Raw genomic sequence first — 23,211 nt, 5'->3', positions numbered from 1 at the left:
CCTGGCCCAGAAGAGCTCCAGGCAGCAGAGCCATGGGCAGCGAGGAAGAGAGAACTGCTCTCAGAAAGGCCATGGGAGGAGGGGTTCAGGCACCTCCCTGCCATCCCCTGCAGTGCAGATGCTTTCCCTGGAGCAACCTCCTGCTCTCCTCACTCACACAGCAGAGCCTCTGCCCTTCATGTCATGGATACTTGGCCATGAGTTGCCTTCCCGGCAGCCTGACCACCAAAGAGGAGAAAAACTCAAGCCTCTGACTGTGTCTCCTTTTGGGGGGAACACACGAGTGCCATAGTCCTCCAGCTGAAAGAGCTGCCAGCACAGGGCAGCTGAGATCCGGGCTGATGGACAGAGCGGCTGTCCTCACTCTGCACTGAGGGACAGTCCCTTTGCCTCTCAGGACCCACACGATTTCACTTGCAGTGCAGCAGAAATGCCCAGGATTTCTGCAGTAGAAACACTGCTCAGCTGTTGTGGGGCAACCAGACCAGAAGACACAAACCAAAACCCCCACAGCTCTGCTCTGCAGGCAGGTGAATTGGCAGCGACAATGCTGAAAAGCTCTTTGATATCACGAGTGGATTTAATCTGAGATCACCCCGTGTTCCTGTTTACCTATTGCTGTGGGGCAGGACTAACTCCTCCAGAGCCCAGAGCAGAGCCTGCGGCTCCCTGGGGCACCCTCAGCCAGCACCAACCAGAGCTCGTGCAAGGGACCTGCCAAAGGACTTCCTGAATGGAGAGAGACTCTTTGGGGTGGTCCTATGAGAAATGGCTTTGATTTTGCTCAGAGAAGTCTCTCCTAACTTGTCACTGTCTTTTCCCTCTTGGACAGTCCCCCATGCCCAGAGGCAGCAGATGTCCAACACCAGCTCCATCACCCACTTCCTCCTCCTGGCCTTCACAGACACGCGGGAGCTGCAGCTCTTGCACTTCTGGCTCTTCCTGGGCATCTACCTGGCTGCCCTGCTGGGCAACGGCCTCATCATCACCGCCATAGCCTGCGACCACCGCCTCCACACCCCCATGTACTTCTTCCTCCTCAACCTCTCCATCCTCGACCTGGGCTGCATCTCCACCATTCTCCCCAAATCCATGGCCAATTCCCTCTGGAACACCAGGGCCATCTCCTACTTAGGATGTGCTGCCCAGCTCTTTCTGTTTTCCTTCTTTTTAGTAACAGAGTATTCTCTGCTCACCATCATGGCCTATGACCGCTATGTTGCCATCTGCCAACCCCTGCACTATGGGACCCTCCTGGGCAGCAGAGCTTGTGTCTACATGGCAGCAGCTGTCTGGAGCAGTGGGTTTCTCACTGCTCTGCTGCACACTGCCAATACATTTTCACTGCCCCTCTGCAAGGGCAATGCTGTGGACCAGTTCTTCTGTGAAATCCCTCAGATCCTTAAGCTCTCTTGCTCACACACCTACCTCAGGGAAGTTGGGCTTCTTGTGGTTAGTCTTTCTTTAGGTTTTGGGTTTTTTATTTTCATTGTGCTGTCCTATGTGGAGATCTTCAGGGCTGTGCTGAGGATTCCCTCTGAGCAAGGGCGACACAAAGCCTTTTCCACGTGCCTCCCTCACCTGGCCGTGGTCTCCCTGTTTGTCAGCACTATCATATTTGCCTATCTGAAGCCTCCCTCCATCTCCTCCCCATCCCTCGATCTGGTGGTGACAGTTCTGTACGCGTTGGTACCTCCAGCAGTGAACCCGCTCATCTACAGCATGAGGAACAAGGAACTGAAGAATGCCCTCAAGAACCTCATTCTAGAAGTAGTATTTCAGCAGCAATAAGCTGCCCATCTCTCTTCACAAGGTTTCTCCAAGTGATCTCAGGCAACTTGTGTCCTTTGGGCATTGTACTGGTTATAATCGTGATCAGAAATGTTTGCTTTCATCCTCCTTCTCAAGAGGCTGAAGCCAGTCTGTCTGGCCCAAAGGCCTTCTCTCAATGAGTCCATCACTGCGCTACTGCTGGCCTCCTTTGTGGCATGTCTGTAAATAAAGGGGATTGCCTGTGTGCAGCGTGTGCAGCTTGGGCTCTTCTTTCCACAGTGGAGTGCAGAATACGCTCAGGGAATTGCAGGCTAAAAGGCCCTGCTGTTGGGTTTGGGTGCTGCATTGGCTTAGGGGGACAAGGGCATGGCTTGATGTGTGAGGGAATGAGGGCTGGAGTGAGCCTTCACTTTACTGGTGCCCAATGCCATGGAGATCCTGGATGGTCAAAAGGCATCTGCTTGAGGCTCTCTCACATATGGCAGGGCTGGTCAAAGATGCCCGACCTTCTGATGGGGGATCTGAACCCACCAGGTGAGCACAGGGCATCTCTGGGTCACTGGGTGCCTCGGGGTGGGAAGTGAATGGAGGTTTCCAAAACTTCCCCAAAAGTGGAGTCACCCAAAGGAAAAGGCCTAACCTGCAGGATGCACAGCCCAATGGGGCTCTGCAATGCCAGAGAGGCAGCGGAGACACAGCAGGCACGAGGAAGGCAGCCTGAAGAGTGCTTCACATCATCTTCAGTGAGGAGCCATGGGCTGGGTCCAGCGACACACCTGAACACATCCTAAAAGAGTGGAAAGGCCCTGTGATTTCTCGGAGTATCCCAGCCCCAGAGCCATGGGAGAAACCTGTCAGGGCAGTGATGCCAGTCTGGCCAGATCTGCTTCACTCCCGCACCAGCATGGCCAGGATGGAGTCAGCCCATGGTGCCAGGGCAGCTCTGCAGAGCAGCAGCACCAGCTCCGGGCCCTGTGGGCACCTCAAGGGAGGGAGCCAGCAACAACTGGCCAGGCCAGCACGGACACACTCCCCTGGGGAAAGGCTCTCTGTGGAGCAGGGGTTTCCCTGGAGAAGAGTGGAGCACCACGCGTGGGTCAGAAAGAAGGCAAGAAGCAGGAGAAAGAGGTTTTTCTGTTCACCAGCTTGGGGCAGCTCCTGTGCCACTGGACCTGGGGGTGGGGGTGGCACCGGCTGTGTGGGGGCTCTTCTGGAAAGGACACAACAGCACCCCAAGACTGACGGAACCAATTCCTTGGGCCATTGCTGGCCTCGAGCCCTGGGACTGATGGGGAGGATGAGAGCCCCTCCCCACCCCCAGGAGCTTCTGGGTCCTTCCGAGAGGCTGGGGCTGTGGTGGGAGTGCCCAGAGCTCTGCAGCACCCTGCAGCAGGCACTGCTGTGGGGCAAGCCCAGGCTGAGACTCACATGGAGCCTGCTGCCAACCAGCACCCCCAGGTCCCTTTCTGCAGGGCTGCTCTCCAGCCACTCCCACTCTGTACTTGTGTCCAGAGCGTTACTCCGTCCCGGGTGCAGATACCGGCATTTGGACTCGCTGAATGTCATGCCCTTCAGGATGACTGCTCAATGCTCCAACCTAGCCGGATCCCTCGGCAAGGCCTCTCGTCCCTCGAGAGAGTCAACAGCACCTCCCAGTTTGGGATCATCAGCAAACTTGCTAACAACGGATTCCACTCCTGCCTCCAGATCATTGAGAAATATCTTGAACATTGATAAATGTATAGAACTGGCCCCAGGATGGAGCCCTGAGGAACACCACTGGTGACCAGCTGCCAGCCAGATGCAGCCCCGGTCACTGCGACACTTTGAGCCCTGCCGTCCAGCCAGTTCTTCACCCGTGAGTGCTCCGGGAACCCCCTCATCTCACGGCTGGACAACTTGCCCAGAAGGATGCTGTGAGGGACGGTATCAAAAGCCCTTTGTGAACCCATGCTGACTGTGCCTGATGATTGCATTGTCCTTTAAATGCCTTTCCGTGGTACCCACAATCCTAGAATCCTAGAATATCTCAAGTTGGAAGGCACCCATAAGGGTCATGGAGTCCAACTCCCTGCTCCTCACAGCACTACCGAAAACTAAACCATATGACTTTCATAAATCAAAACAAATTGGCAAATATCAATTTTTATAGAAAAACACCCCCAGTGCTATGAAGATTCCTTCCATGGCACTGAACTATATCTGTCACTCTTTTCTAGTGGCATTAAGAAAAGGGAAAAAAACTCTAAAATCTTGCTGCAGGGGAGGTCAGAATCAGATGTTGCTTATGGAAAAATTTATAACAGCCATCTCTAAAACTCTGTATTGCTTTATCTGGAATAAACACCTCTTCTCCTTCAGTAAGTTACGTCATCTCCTTCGGAGCAGGTTTCCTCTCTTTGTACCTAACGTACACCATTGCAACTGACATGTTGTGCATCAGAAGAGATCAGCACTTCAAGAATTGCCCTCTCTCTCAACAATGCAGAGCTCTTGCTGAGCCACTGGTCATACTCAGTGCTAATACACAATAAACTAAACCATTCCATACTCCTTTCATGTCATTGAACCATTTTCCTGTACAGATTTATGCTTATTTTTATAAGCCAGTGATTGCACTGATGCAGCTGGTTCTCGCCTTGGGACTCTCCCTTTCTACGTTCAGTAGCAGAGAAGTCTTGAGGGCATGCATTCCCTTCCCACAATTTTTAAAATAATCAGTTGTCATGGTTTAACCCCAGCCGCCAACTGAGCGCCACAGAGCCACTCACTCAGCCCTCTCCCCATTGTGGGATGGGGGAGAGAATTTGAAGGGTAAAAGTGAGAAAATGAGTGGTTTAAGATAAAAACAGTTTAATAATTTTAAAAAGACATAGTAGTAGTAGTAGTAGTAATAATAATAATAATAATAATAATAAAAATTCTAAGGAAAAGAAAAAAACAACAAAGAGAGAGATAAATAAAACCCAAGAAGGACAAACGATACAAATGAAAACAATTAGTCACCACTAATTGGCCGATGCCCAGTTAGTCCCCGAGCAGTGGCCCCCCCGCGAACCTCCCCCCTAGTTTTATTGCTGAGCATGACGTCATATGGTATGGAATATCCCTTTGGTCAGTTGGGGTCAGCTGTCCCGCCTGTGTCCCCTCCCACCTTCTTGTGCACCCCGAGCCTACTCACAGGTGGGGTGGGGTGAGGAGCAGAAAAGGCCTTGACGCTGTGCAAGCGCTGCTCAGCAGGAACAAAAACAGCCCTGTGTTATCCACACCGTTTCCAGCACAAATCCAAAACGCAGCCCCATACCAGCTACTCTGAAGAAAATTAACTCTATCCCAGCCAAAACCAGCACAGCAATTTATATTATGATCTTCTCCATGGTTTTTCCAGGTACTGAGGTCAGACCAACAGGTCTGTCGGTTCCTGGGTCTTCCCTCTCGCCCTTCTTGTGTACGTTGGAATTATTTTGACTAACTGCCAGTTAGGGGGACCTCGCCAGGCTCCCCAGACCTTTGGTAGGTGATCGAAAGGGGTCCTGTCGTGACATCCCCTAGCTCCTCCAGTACTCTGGGATGAATCCCATTAGGCTCCATGGATTTATGAACATGCAGCTGATACAACTGGTCCCTTTCAATTTCAGGGTCCACAAATGGACCGTGCACAAAGTTATAGCAGGAGTGTGACGATATTATAATCACCTTGAAGTCTTTGGCAGTTTCAAGAGAATCCAGCAGGACTGGGAGAGCCTTAAACATCTCAGGACACTCAGGTCAAATGCGTAACATCGACTTTCTCACTGTGGAAGTTTGAGAAAGCTGGATTTGTTGACTCAGTGGAAAAGAAGGCTTTGGGGAGACCGTAGAACAGCCTGCCCACACCTACCAGGAGGTAATCCGGAGAGTCAGGCTCTTCACTGTTGTGCATGATGGGCTGATGAGGGCCAATGATCAAGGAGGTTTCCCAGAGAGTAGGTGCCATCTCCATCTTGGGAGGGTTTGAAGTCCAACGTGAATAAAAGCCTGTGCAACCTGCTTGACCCCACAGGTGACCCTGCTGTGAGCAGGATGTTGGACTAGAAACCTCCTGAGGACACTTGCAGCCTGAACGTTTCTGTGTTTCCATGCACTATGGCATTTCTCTTGATGATTTTAGGGAAAGCCCTCCAGTTCCCCATGACCATGGAAGTAGGTCACGTGTAAATACGGTCAGATCAAACTCATCTGTCTTGTCCCACTCCAGTCTTTATTTTGCAGGTGAAGGGCTTCACCTGGTATTTTCTTTTGTCCTCTTTTGCCCCTCCCAAGGTCTTCCCTTTGACCGTGCTCATGCCCTTCCATGCAAGCAGTGCACCTCTGGTTACCCTTTCCTCATCAGACATGGTTTGTCTTGCTTTGTGCCCTCATGTGGTGTTTCTGGGATGGTCACCATGGTTACACTTATCTTGGCTTGCAATTTCATTTAACTAGTATGTCCTCACTGAGGCAGGCTCAGACTTGACTGGCTGAAGAGCAACCTCAAAGAAAAGGGCCTGGGCATTACAAGGGATGCCATAGCAGCCGGTGGTGCTAAACAGGAATAGAGCCATGTGCATATGGGGCTGCACTGGGAGGAGTGTGGCCACCCAGATGAGGGGAGTTGTCGTCCGTCTTGACTCAGCACTGGTGTGGCCACATCTGGAATAGTGTGCCCCAGTGTGGGGCTCCCCATTCTGGAGGAATGGCAAGAAACTGGGGGTGATCCAGAGGACGTCTGCCAGGATGGGGTTAGGGGCCATGTGGGGAGAGACTGAGAGACCTGGGCTTCTTTGGCCTAGTGAATCGGAAGATCTGGGGAGTGTAGTATCATGTAGGCCATGATAGCTTGAAAGTTGCTTTCAGAGGAGGTGGCACCTGGGAAAGAGCATGAGAAAGGAAACCCATCAAAAACTGGAGTTTGAGAGGTGCAGACTGGCCATGAGGAAGGAAGAAACGTCACTGCAAGGGTAGTGCTGTGGTGCAACAGGTCACCCAGAGGGAGTCTGGATGAGGAACAGAGTCTGTTTCAAGGAACAGTCGTCGGTGGAGTCAGAGAGACATCAGTACAGGTAGGAAGATGCTGTGGCGGGGGAAGCAGGGTATCTACAGCATGAAGAGAAAGAGGCATAGGCATGGGAAAGTGTAGGACAGCCTGCGGTAGAGGTGGCCAAGGGTGCTGGCAAGTCCCTGACAGAACTGAGGCCTTGGTCCCCTTGGCTATGGCTGATGTCTCTGCCACCAAGGCCTGTGAGGAGACACATTGTCCTCATGCCACCGGAGCCTCCTTGCCTCCTTGCACCCTGGCAGAAAGGCCAAGCAGTGCGATACCATTGTCCTTCACTCGGCATCGCACATCCCACCTCCCACCACCCCAGGAAGAGCCCTGAGTCACATGTGAGGGACACAATCTCCCTTCCCAAGGGCTGGGGGTCAGGGCTTGGTGTTTGCCTTGAAAAACACATCAAGTCTTGACAAAGCATCAGAGCCACTTGCACTCCTGTCAGCACTGCTGCCAATTTTCTGCTGTAACGAGCCCATGGGGAGGCTTTCTCAGTAATGGCCCTCAGTAGGACCCCTCAATGCTTCAAGGTACTTTGGGTTTTGCTTCTGACTTTGACTTCTGGAGAGGTCATCTCCTCTCAGCATCTCAAGTTCATGGGCTCAGCACCAAAGGCACCCTGGGGCTCATTACAATGCAGAAAGCCCTCATGGGCCTTGCTGTTCCTACACTTTTGTTCAGGTCTTCATGTCTTGTATAGCTAATTGGAGATGTTTCAGTGAGGGAGGTAAAGAGGAAGAGTTCAGTGAGTACTTAATAAAAAATCAGTTCTGTTTCTTAAGGCTACTTTGTCTCATTTTTCAACCTCCTGAAGAAGGGCTATAGATCCATGCTGTCTCCCAGGGAGGTCTGGAAAGGAAGGAAAAGCAGTCCCTTGAGGTCTGTATGGACAACCTTGCTCCTCACCTCCCCAAGCCCACCCATGCCCACATCGGCCACCTGGGACTTGCATCACTTTTCCTCACACCAGACTTCTCCACTGCAGCTGGGTGTTACAGCTCCTTTACCCCAGCTCCCCCCTGCTTTCCTTAGAGAACTGGGCTGCACACAGGCACAGAAAGGTTTCTCTTCATTGCCAACAAACAAAAGTTAAACATAATACAATTTAATAAACTTTAAAAATTTCTCCCAGCTGTATGCTACGTCCAAGCAGATCTAATGTGGTCCACCTTTCACAAGGGATTTCCATACAAGAACAGTTTTAGACAGAGAGATAATGGGGCCAGTAGCCTGGAATTAGAGGGGAAGGAAGCCAAACAGCTGGGATCACTTTCCAGGGAAGGGGGCATTGACAAAGCAATTGGAAAAGGGGCACAAGCCCTCAGCCTCTGGAGGCGACTGCTGTCAGGCGTGAAGGAAAGGTATCCCTTCAAGGAAGATGTTCTATATCGCCTAGGCAAACGGACCACTATGGAGAGAGGTATCCAGTACCCGAGAGAATTAGGTGTGCTGGAGGTGGTTTATAGTGATCTGGAAAATGACCAAACGCCCAAAGATCCAGATGAAGTCCAGTGCGCGCGACCCATGTGGCGCAAGTTGGTACGGAGCGCACCAGCATCGCGTGCCAATTGTACTGTCCTGGAAAGAGGAAGAAGCACCAACGGTGGATGACGTGGTTGGCAGACTCCGGGAATACGAAGAAACTGTCTCCTCCTCCCTTGTCTCGGCTGTGGAGAAACTGTCCAGGGAGGTCCAGCAACTCAAAGAGGATATGTCTTATTCTCCACCTGTACGGACCAGTATCTCAGCCATTTGGAGTCAGCGTTCTTCTGCTCAAGAGAGAGGATATAGAAAGTACACATGACGGGGCCCCCTGTGGTTTTACCTGCTTGACCATGGAGAGGACATGAGGAAGTGGGATGGAAAACCTACCTTGAACCTAGAGGCACGGGTATGTGAGTTGCAAGGAAAAACAATGACACAAGTGGGTTCTCCCAGGAAAAATACTGCTCTGGTTTTCAGGAAAAACCTGTCTCACGACGGTTCAGTTTCCAGTGAACAGTTCCCCAGACACAGTAGAAAGGCTGATCTTACTTTGGATTGTAATTGTAATGAAGAAATTCTTGACTCGCGTTTGCAAGAAGTGAGAAACAGATATTATGGCCAGGATTAGAGGGGCCCTGCCTCCGGCCAGGTTGAGGAAAGGGACAACCGGGTTTACTGGACTGTGTGGATTCGATGGCCTGGCACATCAGAGCCACAGGAGTATAAGGCTCTCGTAGACACTGGTGCACAGTGTACCCTGATGCCATCAAGCTCTAAAGGGGCAGAACCCATTTGTATTTCTGGAGTGACAGGGGGATCCCAAGAGTTAACTGTGTTGGAGGCCGAAATGAGCCTAACGGGGAACGAGTGGCAGAAGCACCCCCTTGTGACTGGCCCAGAGGCTCCTTGCATCCTTGTCATAGACTACCTCAGGAGAGGGTATTTCAAGGACCCAAAAGGGTACTGGTGGGCTGTCTCTCCGAGGACCCTTCTGTTGTGGGGTTGCTGAGGGTTAAAGAACAGCAGGTACCAATCACTACCACAGTGATGCACCAGTGGCAATATTGCACCAACCGAGACTCCCTGCTTCCCATCCACAAGCTGATTCATCGACTGGAGAGCCAAGGAGTGATCAGCAAGACCCGCTCACACTTATAACAGCCCCATATTGCCAGTGTGAAAGTCCAATGGAGAGTGGAGACTAACAGTAGACTCTAGTGGCCTGAACGAAGTCACGCCGCCACTGAGTGCTGCCGTGCCGGACATGCTGGAACTCCAATAGGAACTGGAGTCAAAGGCAGCCAAGTGGTACGCCACAACTGACATTGATAATGTGTTCTTCTCCATCCCTTTGGCAGCAGAGTGCAGGCCACAGTTTGCTTTCACTTGGAGGGGCGTCCAGTACACCTGGAACCGACTGCCCCAGGGGTGGAAACACAGCCCTACCATTTGCCATGGACTGATCCACACCGCACTGGAACAGGCTCCAGGACACCTGCAATACATGGATGACATCATTAAATGGGGCAACACAGCAGAAGAAGTTTTTGAGAAAGGGGAGAAAATAATTCAAATCCTTCTGAAGGGTGGTTTTGCCATAAAACAAAGTAAGGTCAAGAGACCTGCACAGGACATCCAGTTTTTAGGAATAAAATGGCACGATGGACGTCATCAGAGCCCAATGGACATGATTAATAAAATAACAGCCATGTCTCCACCAACTAGCAAAAAGGAAACACAAGCTTTCTTAGGCGTTGTGGACTTTTGGAGAATGCATATTCCAAATTACAGTCAGATCGTAAGCCCTCTCTATCACGTGACCAGGAAGAAGAACGACTTCAAATGGGGCCCTGAGCAACAACAAGCCTTTGAACAAATTAAATGGGAGATAGTTGATGCAGGAGCCCTTGGGCCAGTCCGGGCAGGACAAGATGTGAAGAATGTGCTCTACACCGCAGCCAGGGAGAATGGCCCTACCTGCAGCCTCTGGCAGAAAGCACCAGGGGAGACTCGAGGTCGACCCTTAGGGTTCTGGAGTCAGGGATACAGAGGATCCGAGGCCCGCTACACTCCAACTGAGAAGGAGATATTGGCAGCATATGAAGGGGTTCGAACTGCTTCGTAAGTGGTTGGTACTGAAGCCCAGCTCCTCCTGGCACCCCGGCTGCCTGTGCTGGGCTGGATGTTCAAAGGGAGCGTCCCCTCTACACATCGATGCTACGTGGAGTAAGTGGGTCGCACTGATCACACAACGGGCCCGAATAGGAAACCTCAGTCGCCCAGGAATCTTGGAGGTGATCACGAACTGGCCAGAAGGCAAAGATTTTGGAATATCCCCCGAGGAGGAGGTGACACGTGCTGAAGAGGCCCCACTGTATAACAAACTACCAGAAAACGAGAAGCAATATGCCCTGTTCACTGATGGGTCCTGTTGCCTTGTGGGAAAACATGGGAGGAGGAAAGCTGCTGTATGGACTCCAAATGACAACTCAAAGAAACTGCTGAAGGAGAAGGTGAGTCAAATCAGTTTGCAGAGGTGAAAGCCATCCAGCTGGCCTTGGACATTGCTGAACGAGAAAAATGGCCAGTACTTTATCTCTATACTGACTCATGGATGGTGGCAAATGCCCTGTGGGGGTGGCTGCAGCAGTGGAAGCAGAACAACTGGCAGCGCAGAGGTAAACCCATCTGGGCTGCCGCGTTGTGCCAAGATATTGCTGCCCGAATAGAGAACCTGGCTGTAAAAGTACGTCACGTAGATGCTCACGTACCCAAGAGTCGGGCCACTGAGGAACATCAAAACAACCAGCAGGTGGATCAGGCTGCTAAGATGGAAGTGTCTGAGGTGGATCTGGACTGGCAACATAAGGGTGAATTACTTATAGCCGCATGGGCCCATGACACTTCGAGCCATCATGGAAGAGAGGCAACATATAGACGGGCTCATGATCGAGGGGTGGACTTAACCATGGACGCTATTGCACAGGTTATCCACGAATGTGAAACATACTCCGCAATCAAGCAAGCCAAGTGAGTAAAGCCTCTTTGGTATGGGGGACGATGGTTGAAATACAAATATGGGGAGGCCTGGCAGACTGATTATATCACACTCCCACAAACCCGCCATGACAAGTGCTATGTGCTCACCATGGTGGAAGCAACCCCCAGATGGTTAGAAACATACCCTGTGCCCCATGCCACTGCCCAAAATACCATCCTGGGCCTTGAAAAACAAGTGCTATGTTGACATGGCACCCCAGAAAGAATTGAGTCAGACAACGGGACTCATTTCCAAAACACCCTCATAGACACCCGGGCCAAAGAGCACGGCATTGAGTGGGTCTATCACACCCCCTACCATGCACCAGCCTCCAGGAAAATCCAACGATACAACGGACTGCTGAAGACTACACTAAGGGCAACGGGTGGTGGGACATTCAAGCATTGGGGTACACATTTAGCAAAAGCCACCTGGTTAGTCAACACCAGGGAACCTGTTAATTGAGCTGCCCTGCCCAACCAAAACCCTTACGTACTGTAGATGGAGATAAAGTCCCTGTCGTGCACATAAGAAATATGCTGGGGAAGACAGTCTGGGTTACTCCTGCCTCTGGCAAGGGAAAACCCATCCATGGGATTGCTTTTGCTCAAGGACCTGGGTGCGCTTGGTGGCTAATGTGAAAGGATGGGGAAGTCCAGTGTGTACCTCAAGGGGATTTGATTTTGGGTGAAAATAGCCAAGGAACTGAATTGTATGATACTGTATAATACTGTATGTCATCATTTCCATGGTTGCTATATGTCATATCAATGGTATAGCAGTAAACATCACCCAGATTAATGAAGAATGAGCTCTGATGAAACCGAGCAAAGTGCCACGATGACAGGACCGGATGAGCGCAGCGATAATGGAACCAGACCTGGCTTCAGGATGCCCCAGTCCAACACCACACACCGTCTCTGTCGGAGTGACCCGGGGTCGTAATATGCTTGACCCCCCATCTCATCAGAAAGGTTCTCAACTTCTGACTGGTGTAAGCAGGGCCATTGTCTGTTTTCAGTTGTTCTGGCACACCCAACACCGCGAAGCAAGCAAGGAGGTGCTTACACAGATGATGAGCCTTCTCACCCGATAAAGCCGTGGCCCATATTACTTTAGAAAAGGTATCTATGATGTCATGTACATATTTGAGCTGCCCAAATTCAGCAATGTGAGTGACGTCAGTCTGCCAGAGCTCTAAAGCCTTGAGACCTTTTGGATTAACGCCCAGACCTATTCCAGGTCCATGATTTCCACACTTGGGACAGGCCTGTATGATAGAGCGAGCTTCGTTTTCTGATAACCCATATTGCCTTCTTAAACCCTTTGAGTTTTGATGAAATATTTCATGACCCTGCCTAGCTTGTAAAAATTTATCTACAGTGGTACATGACACGCTGGACTGACAAGATTGTCCGCTATCTGATTGCCTTGTCCTAAACCCAACTCCCATTGATGGCTACGGATATGAATGACACAACACGGAGCCGCTCGCTGAGAGATAGCTGATCTTAATTGAATAAATAGTTTCCCTAGCTGAGGATTATTTGTTTCCCTAATCAGTGCGTCTTGAATTCTTGGTATAAGCCCAGCTACATATAGAGAATCAGTCACCACATTCAAAGGATGATCAAGCCAGTTCCCTAACGCCCATACCACCGCCATTAATTCTAAAGTCTGTAAGGTATCTCCAGCTTGCCCTTGCAAAATCTTTTTGCACCATTGATCTGTTTCCCACCATACGCATGCAGCTTGTCTAGAGCGTTTTCCCGCATCTGTGTATACCGTCAACCCCTCGAGTATCGGGCTAACAATCACTTTAGGTTTTTCTAGCCACTGATTTCGTTTTAGAATCTGCCACATTTTCCCTTGAGGTTGCTGAGAATGCACCTTTCCACTAAATCCTAACAGAGATTCTTGAATGGCCAGCATGTGACGTATCCACCATTCTAAATCTACAGCGTTAACAGGAATACTGATGTCTGCTGGTTCCTGTCCTGTCAGCTCTATAATTCGCGTTCTCCCTTTTCAGATTAATTCCCCTACGGCTTCAGGACAAGTTTGTATACAGAAACGTGATTGTACCCGTAAGAAAACCCATTCCAAAATTTGAAAAAGGGAGGAATTTGGCAAGTTATCATTACTCTTGTTGTCAATGGCAATCACGGAGTTCATTCCCTGTTGTGCCTTCATCTCCCCCTTCTTGTTTTGCCATTGACATATAACGGCAAAAGGTGATTCTTCGGTGTTACAGATAAGCAAAGAAAGTGGCAGTTCAAGGATTCTTCTTGCAGTCCAGGCTATAGTAAGTTTGTTTATAATGTGCTGTAAGGCTACATGATGTTTGTCCATCATATGAATTTCAGCTGCAGGCTGAGTGCCTCGCAGTAATTCAGTTAGTGGTTTAATGTCTGCATTGGTAATGCCAGCGCAATTGCGAACCCATTGGATGTCGCCTAAGACCGTTTGCACATCGGTCAATCACACCATACAGTAGCACGACAATTTCACCTGTTATGCCCCTGTTCCCCACAACGAAAGCAGGTGCCTTTAAAGGGCTGGACTATTCCTGGAGAGTTTTTTTGCCTAACAACAGCTGCCAATGGTTGCACTACTTCTTTGACAACACTTTGCACCACTGCTGCCATCGACTCATTTTGTTTTTGAACCCCTGCTCTTTCCACCCGAGAAAGCATTTCTTCCACTCCTACCCCTTTGGGCAGGCTGGCTAGAATGGCCCTGGTAAGGTTTATTGGAGTTATCAAAGGCCAAAATTCTAAACATTTGTTGTTTATTGTCCTATCCCAAATCTGGGTGGTTCATTACTGCATCCCAAAGCCTATCAATAAAGTTGCTATACTTCTCAGTTGCACCTTGCGTCACCGAGCTGAAAGAAGGGCCTTCCGATCCTGGTAAGGAAAAAAACGCATCTAAAGCAAGCTTAGAAGATAACTGTAACATATTGACAGGAAAAGTCAGTTGGACATTTATATCAGCATAACGTCCCCCACCAATGAGCATTTCTGCTGTGATCCCATATAATGGATCCCCTGGCTGTTGATGTTGGGCAGCAGCATTCACTGCCCTCTGAGACCATGACGATCCCCATAACAAAAACTGTGTAGGTGTCAACAGAAGCCTCATCAGACTTTGACAATCATGAGGACACATCAAATCAGCAGAAAAAATCCAAATAACAATGTGTCGCGAGGCTTCCGATTTAACACCATACTGCCATATAGTATTTTTGGCTTGTTGTAGAATCTTCCAATCATGCGGTTCCCATTTTCCTTGACCGTTTTGCTGTACCACCGGAAAAGCCATGGGGCCAATGTTGGATACAACTCCCCACTGTCCATCCAAAATAGCATCCCGAACAACTCCACTCCATCGGCCAGGATGGGTAGCCGCGGTAGGTCCGGAGAAACAGGGTGGCAAGTTGTCTCTCGAATCGGCGGTTGACCAAGGTTCTCCTTTTTGTTGAGTCTGTGTAGTCAAGTCCTTTAGTTGTTGCACAACGTCTTTTAACAACTGATTAATACTGTCTGTTGAATTTTTCTCTTTTCCGCTAGATGGCGGTGTGGCAGCACCGGAGGAATCATTGGAGAGTGGCAAGGGGGGGTGGAGAGGAGGGGCAGTGGGAGGAGGGCGGCACGTTTCCCTGCCTGGAATCGGGGGGGTGGGTGGAGCTGGCCACTCCTCCCCCTTCATGCCCGGCGGTTGCTCTTCCGCTTTCGCCTCACACTGCTGCTGTGCTTTAGCTCCGGCAACTTCTGGCTGCTGTGGCGCAGATGATATTGTCGGGCAAGATGGCGAACATAGACTGTCGGGCGTTTTTAAGTCCTGCTCAACTCTATCGCGCAATTCGGCAACAGTCTTACAGGTGGACCCCGTCATACCCTTCACAGCAGGCAGCCCAAAAAATCGCGCAAAAGGTCCCGCCTTGGATTCCATGCTCTTAGACTGTTCCGGCATGGGGTCCGGAGCCAGCATCTGAACAGCCGCACACGCCACCTCCCGTTCAGCTTTCATAGCTTTTAAAGTGTCTAGTACGTCTCCCCACAAGTCTGACACAGACTTAATGTCCTTCTCCAATTTCTTATTACCTTCAGTAAGCTTCTGCCACATTAGTTCTCCCAGCTCCCGCCATTCAAGCACAGAAAACAACGTGTGAGTGTTCTTAAAAAGTTCCAAACGTTGTCCTAACTTAATTAGCTTGATAAGCTGTTTCACCGTTGTCTCGATCCCTCTCTTAGAGAGTAAACCAGCGAGCAACGTAGCAGCTGCCTCACTTTCCATGATAGCAGCGCACCCTCTGGGAGGCAGTTGGCCACTCTGCACTGTTATCTATTCTATCTGTTTGAGCAATAGAATAGTACAACTCCCAGTCGCTGGTTTCCCACTCCCCTTCTCTCGCTGCGCTTACCGCAGTCTCGAAGAATTGTAGTCTCTGCTACCAGACCTCTGGGTTACGAGCCCAGCATCTTTCCGCATCCTCTGCTACCAGATGTTGGAGTGACCCGGGGTCGGAATAGGAGCGCGTTCCTGGAGTAATGAGGAGTCCCAATGTGGGTATGGTCATTCTCCTTTATTTCAAGATATTGTGCTACTTTTATAAGCTAGCCACACTAACACGCGCACCTACGAATCCTCTATTGGTTTACAGTCAGCAAGCACACGAATCTTAACATACACAGATTGGTCAAAAGCAGGTGTCCACGCGAACGCTTCCTGCGCCTGCATTCCGTTACCTAATCTACTGATAGTTACATTCCTCAGCCTGTTTTTCCTACTCTACTATCACTTCAGAGACTCTAAAACTGCAATTGCTCTTTAGCAGCCTTCTACTATTACTAACAAATCCTCAGTGCTTGGAATGTTCATAGGATGACCGTTATTTAATAAAAATCCCTCCACAGGGCTGGAGCTCAATTTGGGCGGTTGGCCTTAAGCCTTATCTGACATTGTGGACAAGCCATAAGGACTGCTTCACATGTTCTCATGGACACTGGCCATCCCTGGGACAACACTCATAACAGAGGTCTGCTTTCTCTGGGTGGCCTCGCTTAATGTGCAGCCACTCAGCCAACCACCCCCAATCTTCTTTTTCGCTGTCTACTACCTTAATTTGGGCTAGGTGATCTACCTGTTGATTCCATTTCGCAGCAGGGGTTCCATTTCGTGCATGGCCTTTTCCCCATCCCACCTTAGGGGTCGGGATCTGCCTATTTCTAACAATCGCTGCCCGTCTCCAGCTCTCCAGACTTTTGTACGGCCTGCTTCCCACTGATTGGATTCCCACCGGCATATCCACTCTGTGGCACCCATATGGGTGTGTAGGAATCAGTGTAAATTATGGCAGCGCCCTTCTCTGCTGCCAGCAGGAGGGTGCAACTCCCCTGCCTGTGCGCTCCCTTCCCTCTCCTCTGTAATCCTTTTCCCAGCACCAATTTCCAAAGCCGCTGCTTTATGTTGCCACCTGGATCCCACTCGGCAGGCAGATGCATCTGAGAAGCACATCCCTTGTGCACCTGAGCCTGCGGTCAGTTTGGGCGCCTCTTTGATTGGTGAAGGATTCTAGGGTTGGCCCAGCAAAACCGGATCCGGATTCACAGGTTGTTAGAGCGTAGAGGCTTTGACCAGGCCCTCTCTTCATGACAGTAACAGACTAACTCCCTCGCCATAGGCATACCACTTTGGCATCGTAGCCTTCTGGGCCACTCCCTCAGGAGGGGGTGATCCCCTGAGGATCGAATTTAACAGAGGAAAAGGCCCTTGTACTGTAATGTCTTCGAAGTACCTAACTCCTCTCTGCCCTGCCAAGTGAGAGGAGTCCCTTCTCCCACTCTGACTACCACCTCTCCAGGCAGGTGTCGCCTGCTTTTAGACTGCCCTCTGCCTCCCCTTCAGCAGACTAAAGAGGCCCAGTTGCCTCAGCCTCTCCACACAGCTCATGTGCTTTAGGCTCCTAAGCCCATGGTAACAGCCTTCCTCTGGACATTCTCCAGTTTCTCCATCCTCCTTTCAAAATGGGAAACTCATGGGCTCCTATGGCATCCACCAGAACTCCCATGCCCTTCTCCTCAGAACAATCCTCAGCCAGTCAGGTACCAGCTGGTCCTGATACACGAGGTTCTTCCGACAGACCTTGCCACCTTCGCCTAAAATTTCAGGAGGTTTCTGTTGGCCAAGTAATAGAATCATAGAATCATAGAATCATACAGGTTGGAAAAGACCTCTAAGATCATCGTGTCCAACCGTCAACCCAACACACCATGCCCACTACACCATGTCCCTAAGGGCCTCATCTACACGTCTTTTAAATACCTCCAGGGATGGTGACTCCACCACTTCCCTGGTCAGCCTGTTCCAAGGCCTGACCACTCTTTCAGTAAAGAAATTTCTCCTAATGTCCAATCTAAAGCTCCCTTGGCGCAACTTGAGGGCATTTCCTCTTGTCCTATTGCTAGTTACTTGGCAGAAGAGACCAACACCCACCTCGCTACAACCTCCTTTCAGGTAGTTGTGGAGTGCGATGAGGTCTCCCCTCAGCCTCCTCTTCTCCAGGTTAAACAACCCCAGTTCCCTCAGCCGCTCCTCATAAGACTTGTGCTCCAGGCCCTTCACCAGCTTCGTTGCCCTTCTCTGGACATGCTCCAGCACCTCCATGTCCTTCTTGTAGTGAGGGGCCCAAAACTGAACACAGGATTCGAGGTGCGGCCTCACCAGTGCCGAGTACAGGGGCGCAATCGCTTCCCTACTCCTGCTGGCCACACTAGTTCTGATACAGGCCAGGATGCCGTTGGCCTTCTTGGCCACCTGGGCACACTGCCGGCTCATGTTCAGCTATCGACCAGCACCCCGAGGTTCTTTTTCTCTGGGCAGCTTTCCAGCCACTCTTCCCCAAGCCTGTAGCGTTGCCTGGGGTTGTTGTGGCCAAAGTGCAGGACCCGGCACTTGGCCTTTTTGAACCTCATACAGTTGGCCTCGGCCCATCGATCCAGCCTGTCCAGGTCCCTCTGCAGAGCCTTCCTACCCTCCAGCAGATCAACACTCCCGCCCAACTTGGTGTCGTCTGCAAACTTACTGAGGGAGCACTCGATCCCCTCGTCCAGATCGTTGATAAAGATATTGAACAGGACCGGCCCCAGTACTGAGCCCTGGGGAACACCGCTCGTGACCGGCCGCCAACTGGATTTAACTCCGTTGACCACAACTCTCTGGGCTCGGCCGTCCAGCCAGTTTTTTACCCAGCGAAGAGTGCACCTGTCTAGGCCGTGAGCCGCCAGCTTCTCTAGGAGAATGCTGTGGGAGACAGTGTCAAAGGCTTTACTGAAGTCCCCATGTGTGTCGAGGTCCCTCTGGAGTGAAACTCCAACACATCAGCATTTAAGGTTTGTGGGCAAGTGTCTCAAAGAAGATAACGAGATGGGGAATTGCAGGACGCTACAAGGACAGAATGATTTTCCCAGTGAGGAAAGGTTTAAGAGGGTAGGCTGTTCATTTTGGAGGGTATTAGGATAAGAAAAGAGAAGCACTTGTAATTTCAAGGAATGAAAAGAGAAGCAAAGGATGCTGTTGGCCTTCTTTGGTGATGGCTCCCATTTTGCCTAATGAAATCCAAGGACCACCAGAACCTTTCCCACAGAGCTGCTACCCAGCCACACAGCCCCTGGCCTCTGTCATTGCACGGGATTGGTGCACCTCAAGGGAGGACTTGCAAATTTGTCTTTACTGGATATCATGATGTTACTTTTTGCAAATCCCTCTGGCCTGTCTCTGTTCTTTGGGGTGGCAGGCCTGCCCTCCAGTGCAGTGTCTGCTCTCCTCAATATGGTGTCATCTACAAATGCTATGAAATAGCACTCGCTCATCTTCTCCTGGTCTTTAAAAACACGTTAAAGAGGGCAGGTGGCAGGACAGACCCCTGCAGGACCCTACTAGCTCGATGCCTCCAGGCAGAGTACCACGCATTGATCACGTCCCTCTGAGCCAGACCATCCATCTGGTTATTTACCCATCTACTTATCCACCCATGCAGACCATAATGTCCGAACGTGGGCACAAGAATATTGTGGGTGGGCGATGTGGAAAACTTCACTGCCTTCCAGGTTAAAAGACAACCACTGGTCTCCCTGTGTCCAGCAGTCCTGTCCTTTCATCACAGAAAGCAAAGAGGATGGTGAGAGACAAGCTAAATCCAGTAAATCCAGTGACCTTCTCTTTCAGACCCCCAGAAATGGGATCTGAGGGAACACGATGTGGGGCACAGCCTTCCGCTCCTCTGCACATCTTTGGGGCAGTTTTGCAAGGTGCGTGCAAGGTCTCAGATCTATCTGCTCCTGCTCTCACCACATTCAGCAGTGGCCACACAGCATCTTTGGTTCTTCTTTAACTGTTCCTGAAGTAGTGAACGCTCCTTCTGTGGCCCTTCAATGGCCTTTCAAGTTCAGAGGGAGTTTCAATCTGGAGCCTTGCTGAGCTTGGAGGATGCTGTCCTTGAAGAGCAGCTGTCCTGAGCTCTGCAACCATGTCACAGCTCTGTCTCCTCAGGAGCAGCTCCAGCTCTTCCTGCCTGTGGCCCTGGCTGAGGCCATTGCTGCACGTTTGTGCTGAAGCCCTGCAGCTGTGGAAGCAGGCAAGCTCGTCCCTGCCCGAAGGAAACCTGGTCCCAAGCGCCAAAGACCCCCTGTGTGCAAAGGCTTTGCTTCAGAGCAGAGACATGGCGTGGCCAACAGAGAGCTGAATGTCTTTCGAGCCCTAGGACTACAAAGCCAGACTGAAATGCCTATTTCATTCACGTGAGGATATCCCCCAGCTTGGAGAAATTAGGTCTTTGCTTGTCACCTTCCTGGAAGTCCTGTCTAATGCTGGGACAAAGAAAGGGGATTCTCATGCCCAAGTCTTTTCCTGAGAGGAGAAGGAAGTGTCTCTGCGCAGCTGAGGGAGGGAAGATCAGGGATGACTTCAGGCTGTTTCCCAGCAGGTTCCCCTGGAGCCCCAGGGACCCCTCGAGGGAGCCCCGAGGGGCAGAGCAAGTGCTGCCTTGGGCTGGTCCTCTGCTGCTGAGCTGGGCCGGGCTCCTGGAAGGAGGGAGCTCCTGGCAAGTGGGCAGTGCTGCAGAGAGACAGCTCTGCCCAGGAGCAGCTCCTCTGCAAAGCGCAGCAGGGCTGAGGGCACTGCCTGCAGGCACCGAGGGGAGGGAGCGAGGCAGAGAGAGCGTAAAGGCAGTCTGGAGTGGGAGGATGCTGAGAGCTCACTGCGCGGAGAGATCTTCACAGCCCTCTACATGGTAAGTGCCTGGGTGCAGGACAATGTAGCTGCTGTTCCTGGAGGGATATCCAAAAGCTGGTACATGCCACAGCAACTATGATCTTTCAGGAGGACTCTCACAGCTTCCCTGCTGTAGAGGAGGAGGAGGTGCTGCAGAGCAGAGCTTCCCTGCTGCACCGTCAGAAGGAGAGGGCATGACGGCTGCCTTCTCCCGGGCACTGCTCCAGGGTGTGAAGGCGTGTGTGCAGGCAGGGGTGGCCAGGGCTGTCCTTCCGAGCAGGGTCCCTGAGCCCCAGGGGGCTGTGCACCAGGGCAGGGACTCTGCCGCCTGCCAGGCTCAGCACTCAGCCTGCCCGGGGAGCTCCCCACGACGCTGTGGGGAGAAGCTGTGGGTGGAAGGAGTGAGCCCCGGCAGGGCAGGGTCCTTCTGCTGTCCAGAGGGTGCAGCGTGGGTCAGGGCTGCTCAGGCTTCTCCATCACCCGGAGGACATTTGCAGAGGGTCATGTTAAAGATGGGTGTCGAGGTAGGGGATTACCTGAAAGGGAAGAAGTGTGTGCTTTGAGTTTTCTCCCCTGCGTTGTCTGGGTGGGCAGTGGGAGATGGGAATTGATTGCTCTGCTCTGGAGTAGGCAATGAGACCCCAGTTCTCGTTAGGACTTGCCTGAGCTGCTCCTTAGCCCCTGCACACACCGAGATGTCCCTGGGCAGTGCCCTGCTGCCAGGAGGTGTCTGCAGGGCAGAGCTGAGCACGCAGCAGGGCGGATGGGCTCTGTGAGCATGAAGAGGGAGGAGCCATGAGGGCAGAGAAACAGGTCCTGGCCCAGAAGAGCTCCAGGCAGCAGAGCCATGGGCAGCGAGGAAGAGAGAACTGCTCCCAGAAAGGCCATGGCAGGAGGGGCTCAGGCACCTCCCTGCCATCCCCTGCAGTGCAGATGCTTTCCCTGGAGCAACCCCCTGCTCTCCTCACTCACACAGCAGAGCCTCTGCCTTTCATGTCATGGACACTTGGCCATGAGTTGCCTTCCCAGCAGCCTGACCACCAAAGAGGAGAAAAACTCAAGTCTCTGACTTTGTCTCCCTCCCCTGCCTCCCTTGGCAGGGGAACTCTGGCACGTTCTCCTCTTCTCCCTGATGCCCTTGTTCTTACTGTGACACTCACTGCTGTGGGGGGTGAGGATTCAAGTGCAACTCAGACACCAACGCTGTGTCTACTGTCATGCCCATATGTCCGTGGAGGAAAAGCATCCAACTTGCACCCTGTTAACCTTTGGGGCTCTGGGTACTGCAGGGTGTGCGGCTGGCACACATCTCACCCTCCTTCCAGGACACAGCAAATTTAGGAGAGTTGAGTCTTTCCTTGGGAGGTCCTGCTGGGCTGCAGGCTGCCCGCCAGTAGGGCAAAGCTCTCCCGGGGCATCTCTATGTCATGCAGGAGCCCCATGGAGAAGACTCCTCGGTGCTAAGGCCATTGAAATGCTGCTGGGTGGCTGTATGTGGGCAGCTGTAAGGAGCCCTCTGTGTCCGTGGTTGGGAGGGGAGAGCTGAGATCCTCCTCAGGTACGATGGGGTAAGGGCTTTGGAGATGTGCACTCAGAACGTGGATTCCTCTGCTCCCAGCACTGTCCCGTTTCTTTTGGGGGGAACACGTGAGTGCCATAGTCCTCCAGCTGAAAGAGCTGCCAGTACAGGGCAGCTGAGATCCGGGCTGATGGACAGAGCGACTGTCCTCACTCTGCACTGAGGGACAGTCCCTTTGCCTCTCAGGACCCACACGATTTCACTTGCAGTGCAGCAGAAATGCCCAGGATTTCTGCATTAGAAACACTGCTCAGCTGTGGTGGGGCAACCAGACCAGAAGGCACAAACCAAAATCCCCACAGCTCTGCTCTGCAGGCAGGTGAATTGGCAGCGACAATGCTGAGAAGCTCTTCGCTATCACGAGTGGATTTAATCTGAGATCACCCCGTGTTCCTGTTTACCTGTTGCTGTGGGGCAGGACTGACTCCTCCAGAACGCACAGCAGAGCCCCCGGCTCCCTGGGGCACCCTCAGCCAGCACCAACCAGAGCTCGTGCAAGGGACCTGCCAAAGGTCTTCCTGAATGGAGGGAGACACTTTGGGCGGGGTCCTATGAGAAATGGATTTTATTTTGCTCAGAGAAGTCTCTCCTAACTTATCACTGTCTTTTCCCTCTTGGACAGTCCTCCATGCCCAGAGGCAGCAGATGTCCAACACCAGCTCCATCTCCCAGTTCCTCCTCCTGGCCTTTGCAGACACGCGGGAGCTGCAGCTCCTGCACTTCTGGCTCTTCCTGGGCATCTACCTGGCTGCCCTGCTGGGCAACGGCCTCATCATCACCGCCATAGCCTGCGACCACCACCTCCACACCCCCATGTACTTCTTCCTCCTCAACCTCTCCATCCTCGACCTGGGCTGCATCTCCACCACTGTTCCCAAATCCATGGCCAATTCCCTCTGGGACACCAGGGCCATCTCCTACGTGGGATGTGCTGCACAGCTCTTTCTGTTTGTCTTCTTGGTAATAGCAGAGTATTCTCTGCTCACCATC

General features: G+C 51.7%; 1 protein-coding gene across 1 annotated transcript; it reads left to right on the top strand.

Annotated features, from left to right (window-relative positions):
* The first annotated feature begins 1,200 nt into the window (after positions 1-1,200).
* Positions 1,201-17,534, top strand: LOC142076414 (olfactory receptor 14J1-like). Its single transcript, XM_075138714.1, has 2 exons — positions 1,201-1,770; positions 17,457-17,534. The coding sequence occupies exons 1-2, from the start codon at positions 1,201-1,203 to the stop codon at positions 17,532-17,534; spliced, it is 648 nt and encodes a 215-aa protein (XP_074994815.1).
* The last annotated feature ends 5,677 nt before the right edge of the window (positions 17,535-23,211 follow it).

The sequence above is a fragment of the Calonectris borealis genome, unplaced genomic scaffold (assembly GCF_964195595.1).
Source record: "Calonectris borealis unplaced genomic scaffold, bCalBor7.hap1.2 HAP1_SCAFFOLD_49, whole genome shotgun sequence".
Lineage (NCBI taxonomy): Eukaryota > Metazoa > Chordata > Aves > Procellariiformes > Procellariidae > Calonectris > Calonectris borealis.
The sequence above is the reverse complement of the archived record's forward strand: the minus strand, read 5'-3'. Positions and strand labels throughout refer to the sequence as shown.